General features: G+C 36.3%; 1 protein-coding gene across 1 annotated transcript in view; it reads left to right on the top strand.

Annotated features, from left to right (window-relative positions):
- Nucleotides 1–14,721, top strand: part of SLC25A12 (solute carrier family 25 member 12) — a 121,718-nt gene that overhangs the window by 3,948 nt on the left and 103,049 nt on the right. The window contains exon 3 of the mRNA XM_036746647.1: nt 12,084–12,226. Within this exon, the coding sequence (XP_036602542.1) occupies nt 12,084–12,226 (143 nt within the window). The remainder of the gene's footprint in view (nt 1–12,083; nt 12,227–14,721) is intronic.

Below are 14,721 nucleotides of genomic sequence, written 5' to 3'. Positions count from 1 at the left end.
GAGGATGTAAAGAAAATTGGGTTTATAGAAAGCTATTCATAACAGCAGCTGTGTATGTAATGGATTAAAGAGGGAAGAACGTGGAGGGAGAAAGGATGACCACCTACCAGACTCTCTATTGTAATAATGCAGGTAAGAGGCTACACAAATCTGGAAGAAGTCTGTCTGTGGAAATGGAAAGAGAGGGATAAATCCTGAGGCATTGTAAAGTTTCCTGTTTAAAGTGCCCTGGGCATTCTTAGGGTGGAAAGAGCACAGGCCTGGGAAACAGGAGTCTTGGGTTCCACTTATGACTTCATGACTGACTGATTTGTTATGTGAACTTAGGCAAGTAAAAAATCTGAAGCTCAGTTTCCTGATCTGTAAAGGGAGGAGAATGGATTAGATAATTTGTAAGGCACCTTTCAACTTTAACATTTGATTTTTTAAATTTATGGAACTTAGTACCTGGATTGATAGTGAGGAAGCACAAGATGAAAAGGAGAGAAAGAAGTGAAAAAAAAAACAAACTTTCAGGAAGGTGAGAGGACAAGAGGGAGTCCTGAAGCAGCTGTATTGTAGTGGAAAGAACATTGGCCCTAAAGTTAAAAGATCTGGGTTGAATACCCAGTTGCTACTAATGAGCAGTTTGACCTTGGACAAGTCACTTCACCTCTATTATCTTCATTTTCTTAATTTATAAAATGTATTGCCTGTTTTTTGGGCTTGTCATTAGAACACAAAAATGTGAACTGTTATTATTATTGTTAATTTATTTTTAACATTTCAGGTTTCAGTTGTCAAATGTATTCCTCATGTCATGGAAACATGAAACTGAGGGAGTGAAGTTGGAGGTAGAGATTTGTACATACAAGAGTTGAACCCATGAAATTAAAAGGAGAGAGTACAGAATGAGAAGAATTGAAGATCAAGATAATAGATTATCCTATTATCTACTGAGTGGTTGGATTTTTGAGAGGATTCTTGGTAGCAGACTAGGTTTAGAATCACTTGAATGACTTTATACAGAATAAAGGCTTACTTTTAAATTTTAATTTAATAAATAAATTTTAAATAGTTCTACCAAAAGCTCTTCTTTGGGGCTACCTAATTTTGCCTAATTCTGATGATATCTGCCTAAATTCTTGCAGGGATAAGATGTCATATTTTATTTGGGTAGATAAGTATTAGTATTTCAAGACTATTAGTGCACATTGTCAATGGAATTGTGTAAAATCATTTTTCTAAGAGGCAGATGCAGGAGAGTGATAAGTATGCTTATGGAAAGTCATGAAATCTGAGTTCCAGTTCTGTTTCTGTCACAAAGTATCTGGCTGTGTTACCTTGGGTAAGTCATTTGACCTTTCAGAGCTTTGGTTTTCTTGTCTTTGGGACTTGATGTCTGAGGTCCCTTTCATTCTGATTATTAATTGTTATATAAAATACTGTATCAATATGAAGCAATATACAACAATACTTATTCATATTTATGTAGTGCTCATCACAAAAATCCAATGAGGTAGTGAAAGTATTATTTTCCCCATTTTATAGATGAAAAAAAATGAAGCTCTGAGAGGTAAGATGATGAATTGTAGGACTTGAGAGCACATTACGGTCAGGCCAGATTTGAACCTGGGTTTCCTAATGCAAAGTCCAGTGTGCTTTCCACTCTATCATTCTGCCTTGCTGTATTTCATTAGCTTTTAGCATCTGAAGGGACCAGATTTTCTGTGTTCACAAATATCATTAATGGTATCTACTAGCATTCCTCATCCCCATAACCAATCTATCTCCCAGATCTTTGGCCTGAGGGGGCAATAAATGTATTAATGTCTATCCAGGTCACCTGTGCAATAATTTCTAAGCTAATTGTTATGTAAAAATGTACTGTTGTTATCCTTAAGGTTGTTTCTTGGTTTATTGCTTCTTTCTCATCCATAACTCTCACTGACTTGCTTTTTGTTCCATTTACAGTATATGGTAGCAAAAGGTGGGGGGCAGGTAGGATGGAAGATAGTAAGAACCTTCAAGACTCTCTTTGATAATTTAAAGATTGTAGTTTGTAGAATTGTTATGTGTTTATTTACTAAAATTATCAGAAACTATTTTTAGTAAAATAAAATTTTTATAAATGGTATTTTTCATCCTCTTTAACTGAAAGACTTAATGCTACTTAGTATCAAAAGAAATGAGAATTGGGGGGTAAGTGCCCATTATTCCAAGTCTACATATTTCTGTATGCTACAACATAAAGGGAGTTAAAAATGATAGTAGGGCTAAATAACTGGTCTGAATATATTTTTAGTCTCCCTATTACCAATGCAATGAGTAAGGAAAATAATACCAACATAGCACTAAATGGAGGCAGGTGATCATTTCTGGGGAGGTATTCATTAGAAAATGCCTTATTTTTGAAGTTGGAGATATTTCCTCCTCTTTGGTGCCTGAACTAATTATTTTTGTTTTTCCTCATGGATGATCGCCTAATTTGAGTCAACTGGAGTACTTCTGTTTCCTTGGATTTTCCTCACCGTTGTTACCTTTTCCCATTCTTGAGCTGGTCCTAGGTTAGCATCCTTAGGAGTCTTCTGCTATTGAATTGCACACTGATTCTAAGACAAGGTAACTTTTTTCTCTCAATTGTATTAGGCTGTTGTTTTGCTTAGATAGTCAGACCACACTGAGATACTTGAACCTAGTAAATATGTGTATATGCACATAACTGCATATATGTATGCATGTATTTATGAAGATGGATATACTAGAGTGCTTCATTGCAAAATCAAGATGCTGGGCTCCCAAAGGCTGGGTTCTTAGACTGTGCTAGCAGAGGGTAAATTTTGAATAGCTAAAGAGTGTGAACCTGATAATGGATTGAAATCCTGTTCCTTTTCTGTTCTGCCAAACTGCATCCTTCCTGTTATATGTGTCAGAGTCTCTACCAGCATTGGCTGGTCTTTCAAGGATGTGGCTGCTTTCATGAGCTGGAGAACTTCTTGCTTTTGATATACTTCAAGGAGTACCAGCTTATGGCCCCTGAAGGAGGAATATTTTTTTAACTAAAAATGGGAGTCTGCATACCTTCCCCCTTCTTCTTGCCAAGAAAAGGCTGCTTTTAATCAGAAATTTTGGTGGTTATTCAGGCTGATCTATTTCTTACCAATGTCTAAGCTTCACAGGTCCTTATGAGCTTTACCTTGGTTGTCAAGAGCCAGGAATTGGCCAGATACACACACACACACACACGTGTATATACATACACATTCTCCTTGTATGTTCCCATGGTTACCTAGACTGAGAAATTGAATGTTTATTTTGGGAACAATGCAGATTAATTATTCAACTTAATCTGCCCTAGAAACCCTTCTAGTTCTAGTTACTCACCATGGTCACCATTTTCCTTTTCAAGGATCTTGGGGGGAAAATATTTTCAGAATTTGTGTATTATGTATACCAGCAGCTAATTTCATTGATTAACAAGTGAAATTAACAACCCCTCCCCACTTTTCCTTTTTTGGGAAAGCAGTATATATAGTAATTTGGCAGTAAGCTTCCATAAAGTGAACAATACAAAACGTATATATATTTCAAAGGAAAATGAATGAATGAATGAATAAATGAATCAAGCAAACAGCATTTGTTAATTGCCTGCTATGTTCAGGCACTCGGCTTGGTTCTAGGGATTGAAATACAAACATAAAACAGTCCCTGTCCGTAAGGAGCATACAGTCTATCAAGGGACACAGCAAATACACATGTAAGTAAATACAGGATATATGCAGAATTTAAGATTAGGTAATTTTGGGGGGGGGAAGGGAGGTAGAAATGGAGGCTGGAGGGAAGGATCAGGAATAGCCTCATACAGGAGGTAGCTTTTGAGTAGAGCTTTCAAGATAGCAAGGGATTTTGAGAGGCAGAGGTAAGGAAGGAGTACATTCCAGGCCTGGAGAAAGAGTCTGTACAAAAACAGAGATAGGAGATGGAATGAATTTTCAGAGTAGCAAATAGGTCAGCTTGTTTAGAGACGTTAAGTTTCTTTGTGGATTTTATTTGTACAGAACAAGAGTGTGGTATAATAGTCCTGGTTTCGTGTGCATGTGTGTGTGTATGTACAAATGTATATGCATATATATGTATGTTTGTGATATATGTGTAAAATGTACAAGAAAAATCATAGAAATTATGCGTGAAATGATATTAATGTTAATGCATGTGAGGATCTTTGCATAATTTTTAAAATTTCTGCTAATATGAATTGTCTTTCTTGATCTGTGTGGCTGAATAGGTTTGGCATTTACTGCTTCTTGTTAGAATATTTTTTACAGTATAACTTATATTTTCATGTTTCAAAGAGACCAGAAGATTGAAACAGGATGACCTATGTATTATAGCCTTAGAAAAGTTTTGTAGGCCTGCTTTGCTCATAACCGATTGTGCAAAGAGTATGCCATGCTGCTAAAGGGCATACATTCCTGCCTAAATTTGGCTTCTGTTGGAAATAGAGCCCAGGAAAGGGGGAATGACCATCAGGAGGGAATAGCTTTGTGTGTTCAATTCTTGACTCAGTACATGCTGTACCTGTTTTTGGTGTCTGGTCATGTATACATTGCTTTATATGAAATACACAGCAGTTAGCTATTTTGTTACCACGCCCTATTGATATTGTCATAATTTCGCTGTTGAAATCGAAATGATGTTAAGAAGCAAATAAGTTCTCAGGTGAAACAAAGTCATGCAATAGTTTGTGCTCATGTTACAGTTGCACGCTGGAAAAGCAGGGAACTTTACCTAGGCCAGTCAGGACTTATCTCCCTAGTGAGCTGAGTGATGCCAAACCCAAGAAACCTTTTTTTGAAAACAAAGAAAAGTATTAGAATAGCTCTTCCCATTTGTTTAGTAAGCCCAATAAGAAGAGACAGATACACAGATACAGAGAGAGTTATTGGCTATCTTGCCCATTAATATGTTTTAAACTCTTACTCTGGTTTGGTTCTTTAGAGTTTCCAGATTACTTTCACTTACGTTATCTCATTTAATCCTGACACCTCTGTTGGGTGAGCAGAGAATGTTGTGGTATTCCCAATTTCAGATGAGGAAATGGGACCAGAGAAATTAATTACTTTGTACAAGTTTTCTGACTTGGTCTCCATTGTTCATTGGACAATGCTGCCTTTCAATGAATGGGAGAAATGTAGTTTTTACAGTATATGCTTTATGTTTCCAGTGAAGAGGCCTTTCCATTAGAAATATTAAGAAATATTGATCTCTGGGAATATTTTCCCAATTTTTGCTCAGAAGTATTGTTTTTGGATATATGGTTATGTTTATTGTATGCATATTTTTAAAGGAAGTTCTTTCCTCAGGCATATTAGGAAACCTGAAGAAACTAATCAGTCATAGTATATGCCCCAGATTTGAATTCTTCTCTTTAGGCATTGGCAGTTATTTTTTTCCATTCAAAAAACTTTTCCCATAAATCTGAGAGAAAAAAAAATGTGCCTGTAGTTTGTTTACAGCACTTAAACAAAGGTTCCATGAACTTTGACTCCTAAACATTCACATTACTTGGATTTAATTTTCATTTTGTTTCTTACACAGATGTGGTTTAAGATTATATATGGATTGTTAGGTTCAGTCCCTAAGCTTAGCTTGTGATAATTGTTTTGTAAATCCCAAGGTCATTTAAGACCAGATTCAATAACTGATAAATTTAGGCAATTTGCCAAATCAGTTTACTTGGGTAATCAAGGTCTTGATGTGTTGGACTGTTGCCAGATATCATGACCTCATTGGAACTGGAAGTGACTTGTTCTTATCACCACATATTTGCATGTGATATTTACCTTTTTATTTTTTTTTATAAGCAACTACTTAGACTTAATGTACCAATATTATCTAAAAGAAATCAATCTAATTTTCAAGCTTCAGAATTAGGTTTTTCTGTCACCTATACAAACATATCTTTTTTTTTTTTTAGTTTTGAATTGTTTGTCAGAGCATGTACACTTTTGCCTGAAAAATGATTGAATTACATTCGAAAAGTTTGACCAAGAAATATCCTCTCCACTATTTTTATACCAGTGCTGCCTTCACACTGGGATTGTCTTTCATTTGTCCTTGACTTGGTGCCCATTTAAGATTCCTAGCTCTTAAGAAGGCATCTTTGAAATAGCAAGTGATTGACTTAGAAATTAAAGTATATTTAAGTTTATATGAATTGTTTCCATAATCATTTGAGTTCACTATCACTGCAGTCTTTTGAAGCTGGTTGGAATCAAACTGGATATTATTATTACACTAATGCTAAATCATTTGCATACTATTGAATTATTGAAACTCATTGTTGGTTGGCCTGGGAGAGGCAGGCCCCCAGACACTTTTTCTTATCTCATTCCATTTGTAGAATTTGAATCACTTTGATTCATTTAAGGGAGAGTCAGTAAAATAATCCAGATGTTTACCTAAAGTTAAACTATGTTCTATTTCCTAGTAAGAAGTTGTATTGTCATTATAAAATATTCGTAGTGGGAAAAGAGCCACATTGGAGGCATGAAGGCTACTTAAGTATGATAGCTTATTTTCCTAATATTTTATCACCTACATTACAGTAAAATGTAAGCTCCTCAATGACAAAGACTGGTTTTGCCTCTTTTTTTTTTTTTTTTGGTGTGCCCAGTGCCAGGCACATGATAGGAGTATAACACATGCTTGTAGAATTGAAATTAATTTAATGATTAAGTATCATCAATTATCCTGGGTTGTTTCAACTATTTTCTTTTCTTTTGTCTTAATCTAATTCTCACTCCAAAGTCACCAGTGATTTCTACCTTTTTTTAATTTAACATTTAATTTTTTCCCAATTACATGTGAAAACAATTTTAACATTCTTTTTTTCAAGTTTTGAATTCCAAATTCTCTCCCTCCTCTCTCCCCACTCATTGAGAAGTCAAGCACAATGATTTCTTAATGGCCTTTTCTGAACTGTTAGTCTCTCCTCAGGATATTATTCTCTCCTGATTTTCTGCTTGTCTGACCATCCCTTAGTCTCCTTTGCTATATCTTCATCCAGATCAGGATTACTAATTGGGTGTTTCCCAAGGCCTTATTTTGAGTCTCCTCCCCACTCTTTCTCCCTCTGTACTATCTGGCTTGATGTTTCATCAGCTCTCATGGATTGAATGATCATTTCTATGTAGATGATTGACTCCCAGCTCTATGTATCCATCTCTCATTTCTTTCCTGACCTCCAATCCTCCATCACCAAGTACATCTTGGACATCTCTTGAACTGAACATGTCCAAAACTGGACTCATTATCTTTCCCCCATACCTTTGCCTCTTCCTAACTTTCCTATTAGTGTTGTGGGCATCACCTTTGCAATCCTAGTGTCATCTTCAGCTCTTTTTGCACTCAGCCCACACATCCAATCTGCTGCTAAATCTTGTCATTTCTACCTTCACAATATCCTTCATAATTCTCCTTCCCTCTAATCATACAACTTCACTGGTATAGGTCCTTGTTATCTTTTGCCTGGATTATTGCAAAAATCTTCTAACTGGTCTTCACATCTTCTGCCCCTGAAGACCCTCCTTCTCTCTGATTAAAGATATTGGAGAACTCCTCCCAGATCTTCTATTTAGAAAGGGCCCCAAGGCAGCCATTTCATAATTTCCCACCTGCCTGTACTTCTCTGTACTTTATTGCACTCCAGTGATGGGTACCTTTATATCCCTTCCTCCCTCTTCCCACATCTTCTTTTTAAGTGTTGTCTTCCTCCATTAGATTGTGAGGTCCTTGAGGGTAGGGACTGTTTTTCTCCTTTATTTGTATCTGGATCACTTGGCTCAATGTCTGGCACAAAATAGACTCTTAATAAGGGTTTATTGACTTTTTTTTTTTGGAGGGGAGAAGAAAGTGCAATTGGGGTTAAGTGACTCGCCCAAGGTCACACAGCTAGTAAGTGTGTCAAGTATCTGAGGCTGGATTTGAATTCAGGTGCTCCTGACTCCAGGGTTGGTGCTGTACTCACTGCACCACCTAGCTGCCCCAATTATTGACTTTTGAATCCATTCTTTTAATGTTCAAGCAAATTGATTAACAACTGTGAGCCTCAGTTTTCTTATGTGTAAAATAAGTTTGAGGATGAATCTTGTCCTACTTGACTCATAGGCTTATTGTGGTATTAAAAATCTGTAATGTTTGTAAATGTCAGCTGTGATTATTTATTTAAGGACCATGTATGTATGTCCAAGTACATGCATGGATTTTTCAGCTCTTTACTTACTAGTCTTAGACTGCCATTCCTCAGACAAAACACCCACTGAATTTGCCAAGTAATTGCCTTTAATTTAATGAGTTAATTAGTTAACTGCCTCCTGTAGAAGTCAAGCACAATACTTCTTGTGAATGAGAAGACTTTTTCACCCTTCTGAGCCAAACCTAAGACTGTTTACACTTTATCTTTCTCTTAAAATCAAATTAAAATAGATTGGGAGGGTTAGGGAAAAAACACTTAAGGGAGAAAGAAAAAAGGAAAAAACCCCAAGGAAAGTGATTTTTCTCTAGCATCATTTGTAACTCTTGGCACTAGTAGGACCTGGCTTCAATGAGTAATAACAATGAAAGCAATTGTTTTCTTGGTTGTTAGCTGTGGCCTTGGTAGCTTGTGGGAATGCAGCCTCGCTTCTTGGCACTCTGCAGGTCATTGCTTCTCTGACTCCAGAAAACTGTGACGTGCTGTTTCTGCAACAAGTGCAATATGTTTCTACCCTCCCTGTATGTATGTTGGTCACAATGTTAGTAATCAGACTCAGAAATTAGAAGACAGATACCCTCTGGTGAATCAGATGGGTTCTTAGCCTCTGAATAGTAAACCAGTAGTTTTGACAACAGTTAAAAGTAGAAAAAACATAACCAGCAGGAATCAAGATAACCACAGAGCCACATTTTTTTCATCATCCTAATTTTGAGTGCCGTCTGTGTTTATGACATCTTTCTTTGAACTATGGTATTAATTTCAGCAAATATTAAGAGCCTATACTATAAGCAAGATTCCAGGGCAACAAAGATAAAAAAAATTCCTTGATTTCTGCTCTTAAGGAATATACAATCTATATAGATATGCAAATATAGTACAAAAGAGAATGTCATGAGGGAGAGTTCCAGAAAAAGTCCTCATAAAATTTGAGGATAGAGATTACTTTCAGCTGAGAAAATCAAGAAGGGTTTCATGGAGGAGATGGTACCCACGCTGCCTTGAAAGGAGGAGGATGTTAGTCAGAGTTTAGGAGGACAAGTGCTTTCTAGCCTTGCATCTCAGCAGGACAAAATGAGGGAAGAGTGTGTCCATTTTGACCAGAATATAAGAGAACATGATGGTGAGTAATAAGGTTGGAGAGGTAGTTTGGAGATCAAATTGTGGAGGGCCTTAAATGCTCATTTAAAAATGCTTACTTTGGGCCAAATGTGTTATTTTGTCCTATGGACAATACAGAGTCAGTGATGGTTTTTGAACCTGAAAGTGACATCACTGAGTCTATGCATTGTTGTTGAGTCATTTTCAGTCATGTCCAACTCTTTCTGAACCCATTGAGTTTTCTTGGCAGAGATACTGGAGTGATTTACCATTTCCTTTTCCAGCTCATTTTACAAATGAGAAACTAGGGCAAACAGGGTTAGGTGACTTGCCCAGGGTCACAGAGCTAGTGTCTGAGGCTGGATTCGAACTCAAGTTTTCCTGACTCCAGGCCTGGAGCTCTATCCACTGTACCACCTAGCTTTCTATCCATTAGGAAGGTCATTTCAGTAGCTATGTGGATGTTGGATTGCAGAGGGAGAGAGCTTAGGAGGCCAGCTGGGAGGTTATTACAGTAGTTCAGTGAATAATATTTTAATGTTACATTTGACATAGTCTTTAACTTAAGGGATATTCAATCCAACAAACATCAATTAGTGCTTACTTTGTGATAAAAACTATCCTGAGAGGTGGGCTGTCTGAGGATATCGAATTCAAATCTCGTCTCTACTACTTTTTAGATGTGTGGCCAGGAGTGAGCCCCTTAGATTTCTAAGCCTCAGTTTTCTTACCTGTAAAACAGAGGTAATAATAGTTGTAGTAACTGCCTCACAGGATTATTGTTGTAAGGCAGCCATGAGATTACATATGTAAATTCTTTTGCCAATTTTAAAGTGTGATAAAAATGTCTGTTGATATAATAATCAAAGGCATCTGTTGATGGGGACTATGAGAAGTAGGAACCATTTTAAATGGGGATCTTAGGTAACATCTAAGATTATTCAGTCAACAAATATTTGTTAAGCACTTATTATGTGTGCCACAAAGTAGTATATTATATCTGAAGGAAATGGGAAATGTAAAGCCAAGAGAGAGTCCTTGCCTCAAGTCTGTAAGAAAATAATTCTAAGCCTCCTAAAGCTGAATTTAAACCTTTTTTCAGTGGACAGTTGGGAACCATTGAGAATTTTTTTTGAGCAGGATGATGGCATGGTTCAAAAATACACATTAAAATTGATGTACAAAGATTGCTTCAGGATTGGTAGTAACAGTTTAGGTGAGAAGGAATGGAGGCAATAAGTGTAGACTTAATGGGGTGTACTGGTAAATGTTTAATAAACAGCTCAATGGAAAAGTCTAATCTGCATTATTAACATTTTTTCTCCATCACTTTTTTAAGTCTAGACAATCAGCTAAATAATAAATCAAGCCCTCATTTGTAGTTTGTGCTTATTTCTGAGGTCTAAATGCTCACACCGAAAATTTAACATCTATACCCAGTTTGAACTGACCCCAGCATACCCCTGACTACACTGTGAAGAGGAATAAAGGAGATGGTATGGTTACTTTATGGAGTAGCTAAGTTGAGAAGGATTTTGTTTGATTTTTAAGATACGAACATGTTTAAGCATATTTATAAATAGAGGGGAAGGGTCCAATGAAGGAGAGTGGAAGTGTTAGGAAGAGGAGGAATGATTGATTAAGCAGTATTCTGGAGGCAAGAGAGGGTGGGATCAAGCAAGGTCTTAGATGGAGGTATTCATCTTGGCAAGAAGGAAGGTTTCTTCTTCCTCTAAGACAGATGGGAAAGAGGAGAGGGAACGTAAAGATAGAGCTATTTTGAGGTAATGAGCACGGTAGTTGAGAATTGAGCTACTTCTGAAGGCTTTATTTTCGGTTGAACTATGAAATTCATGACATCCTTGAATACTTGCTATGCTGTGGAATTTTGAAGATTGGAACTCTCTAGTTGAATGGGCATATTCTGCAGAATTACAAACAGTTTATTAATTCCTACCTTCAAGGAAGGATTCAAATTTTAATAAGAATGAAAGGTAAACCTTCTTAACAAAAGTACACAGAGACCATTATTATATGATTTTAACTTCTTTTCTATGGCATTTTTGGGTCGGTGATTTGACAAGTCATCTTAGAAACAAGAAGTTACAGAAATTAGGGCTTCTGTTATTAACATTTAAGTAGACTCTGATTAAACTATGATTATTTGTTGGCATTGCCAGATTCAGCAAAAGAATTTCTAGAATGAATTTGTCTGCTTAAGATTGATTTGAATCAAATGCGCAGATATTAATTTAATAAGAGATATTTCCCACAGAGCAGAAGTCTTAGTTGATCACATTGGTCATCCTTATAAATAAAATCCATGATATGATTTTCAAGAAATTTCTTAGAAAAGCATCTTTTCTTCTAATTTCTTGTCACCTACCAGAAATTGGAACTAATAAGAAAATTGGAGTTCCCTAAGCAAGAATTTCTATTATGACTTGCTTCTTGACCTCTTTTATGGATAAGAAAGTCTCTGGAAATTTGAAGATTTCTCAGCTTCTGGCCACCGTCTTAGCTGCCCTTCTACTCTTCGTACTCTGAAATCTCTTGTCTTTCTGACATTCTTAAATTAGTCATTAGAATATTGCCTCTTTCTTTCCTTTCACATGAAAAGAAAAGACCTGTTAATGTTCCTTCATTTCTCTGCTGAATTTTAACTTATTATTTCATGGGTTATTTGGTAGGTACAAAATAACATCTAAGTTATTCTTATTCTTATAATGTTTGTTTCTTCCCTCTGTAGTATGCCAGTACCGAGGTCGATGGAGAACACTACATGACCCCAGAGGACTTTGTCCAGCGTTATCTTGGATTGTATGCTGATAAACATTATAATCCATGGACTGTGCAGCTCTTGGCAGGAGTAGCTGATCAAACCAAGGATGGGTGAGAAACTGAAATCATTTTCTGAAAAAATAAATGTTATTTGGACAATCTTTAAAAAGAGAGAGAAGCTAGTACCCACGTAGAACTTTTAAACAAAATATAAGCAAATAATGTTAAAAATGCTTTTTTAAAATCCTGGTAAGAATTATAGTATAAGAATTATGAATTGATTTTTTTGTACATTGTTTCTTTTAGGATTGTACATAAAATTAAAAATATATGTATGTAATGATGGGGGATATAGCACAGAGAGAGGACACTGAATTTTGTTTACTTTTATGTATATAAGGATGAGACCTAAGTAAGTAAAATATCTGTGATTAAATCATATGTATTTCTTACACGATTGCAAAAGAGAATATCCGTTGTTAATATTCAAGATTGTGAGCAGACATTTGGTTTACAGAAATACACGAAAGTTAAAATGGAAATGTATTATTTTTTATATAATGATGTTATGGTAGAAGTAAGTAATATATAAATAGTGGGATACTTATATATATCAAAGTTATAGTACATTCACAGTTTTCTGAATGGTTATATCATCTGGTAAAGTCACTGTGAACATCAGTAAAGAAATCTGCCAGTCTAAAGATAGGCCTATGAAGACCAATTAAATCTACTACAGATCTCTACCTTAAATTTTTTAAAAGGAGCTTATTATCCTGGTGGCTTCTGGAGTATTTACTGTTAATTGGTTTGTTTGTTTTTTTTAACTGTTCTCTAAGTCCAGTCTGCACAGTGTCCCCATCTTTTCCAGTGCTTCCTTTTGACCTCTTCTGCTCCACTGCAGTTTCACTTATTTTTCAAAGCTTCCTGACCTCAGTCGTGGAAGAAAGAACTCTTGATACAGTCAAGTAGAGCCAAAAGTTAAGTTGTTAGAGGAGAGCAGGTCAAAAATATTATCAGAGGAGTGGGTATTGACTGAAGAAGAGTTGGAAAGAGTCTGTTAAAAATAGGATACTGTCCACCTTTTTTTTTTTTAATTTAAATTTATTTATTTAACATATTTGGTTTTCAACATTGATTTTCACAACAGTTTGGATTACAAATTTTCTCCCCATTTCTACCCTCCCCCCACTCCAAGATGGCATATATTCTGGTTGCCCTGTTCACCAGTCAGCCCTCCCCTCTATCACCCCCCTCCTCTCTCATCCCCTTTTCCCTTCCTTTCTTGTAGGGCAAGATAAATTTCTACGCCCCATTGCCTGTGTATCTTATTTTTTAGTTGCATGCAAAAACTTTTTTTTTGAACATCTGTTTTTAAAACTTTGAGTTCCAAATTCTCTCCCTTCTTCCCTTCCCACCCACCCTCCTTAAGAAGTTGAGCAATTCAACCTAGGCCACACGTGTATCATTATGTATAACCCTTCCACAATACTCATGTTGTGAAAGGCTAACTACATTTTGCTCCTTCCCAACCCATCTCCTCCATCATCACCCCCCCCTTTTATTTTTATTTTTTATCTTCCTCCCTCTTCTTTCCTGTGGGGTAAGATACCCAACTGAGTATGTATGGTATTCCCTCTTCAGGCCAAATCTGATGAGAGCAAGGTTCACTCATTCCCCCCTCACCTGCCCTCTCCCCTCCTCCCACAGAGCTGCTTCCTCTTGCCACCTTTATGTGAGATAATCCACCCCATTCTATCTTTCCCTATCTCCCTCTCTCAGTATGTTGCTCTCTCATCCCTTAATTTCATTTTATTTCTTTTAGATATCTTCCCTTCATCTTCAACTCACCTGTGTCTACTCTCTCTCTTTTACACACACACACACACACACATATATATATATATATATATATACACACACACACATATATATACATACATACATACACATACATACATATACACATAGATATATACATACATACACATTCACTTATATATCTATACATAAACATATATATATATATACATATATATGCATATTCCCTTCAACTACCCTAATACTGAGGTCTCATGAATCATACACATCATCTTTCCATGTAGGAATGTAAACAAAACAGTTCAATTTTAGTAAGTCCCTTGCAATTTCTGTTTCTTGATTACCTTTTCATGCTTCTCTTGATTCTTGTGTTTGAAAGTCAAATTTTCTATTCAGTTCTGGTCTTTTCACTGAGAAAGCTTGAAAGTCCTCTATTTTATTGAAAGTCCATATTTTGCCTTGGAACATGATACTCAGTTTTGCTGGGTAGGTGATTCTAGGTTTTAATCCTAGCTCCATTGACCTCCGGAATATCGCATTCCAAGCCCTTCGATCTCTTAATGTAGAAGCTGCCAGATCTTGGGTTATTCTGATTGGGTTTCCACAATACTCAAATTATTTCTTTCTGGCTGCTTGCAGTATTTTCTCCTTGATCTGGGAGCTCAGGAATTTGGCGACAATATTCCTAGGAGATTTCTTTTTGGGATCTATTTGAGGAGGCAATCGATGGATTCTTTCAATTTCTATTTTGCCCTGTGGCTCTAGAATATCAGGGCAGTTCTCCT

This window comes from Trichosurus vulpecula, chromosome 2, assembly GCF_011100635.1.
Source record: "Trichosurus vulpecula isolate mTriVul1 chromosome 2, mTriVul1.pri, whole genome shotgun sequence".
NCBI lineage: Eukaryota > Metazoa > Chordata > Mammalia > Diprotodontia > Phalangeridae > Trichosurus > Trichosurus vulpecula.
Note: the sequence above shows the minus strand (reverse complement) of the source record. Positions and strands in the feature narration are given on the sequence as shown.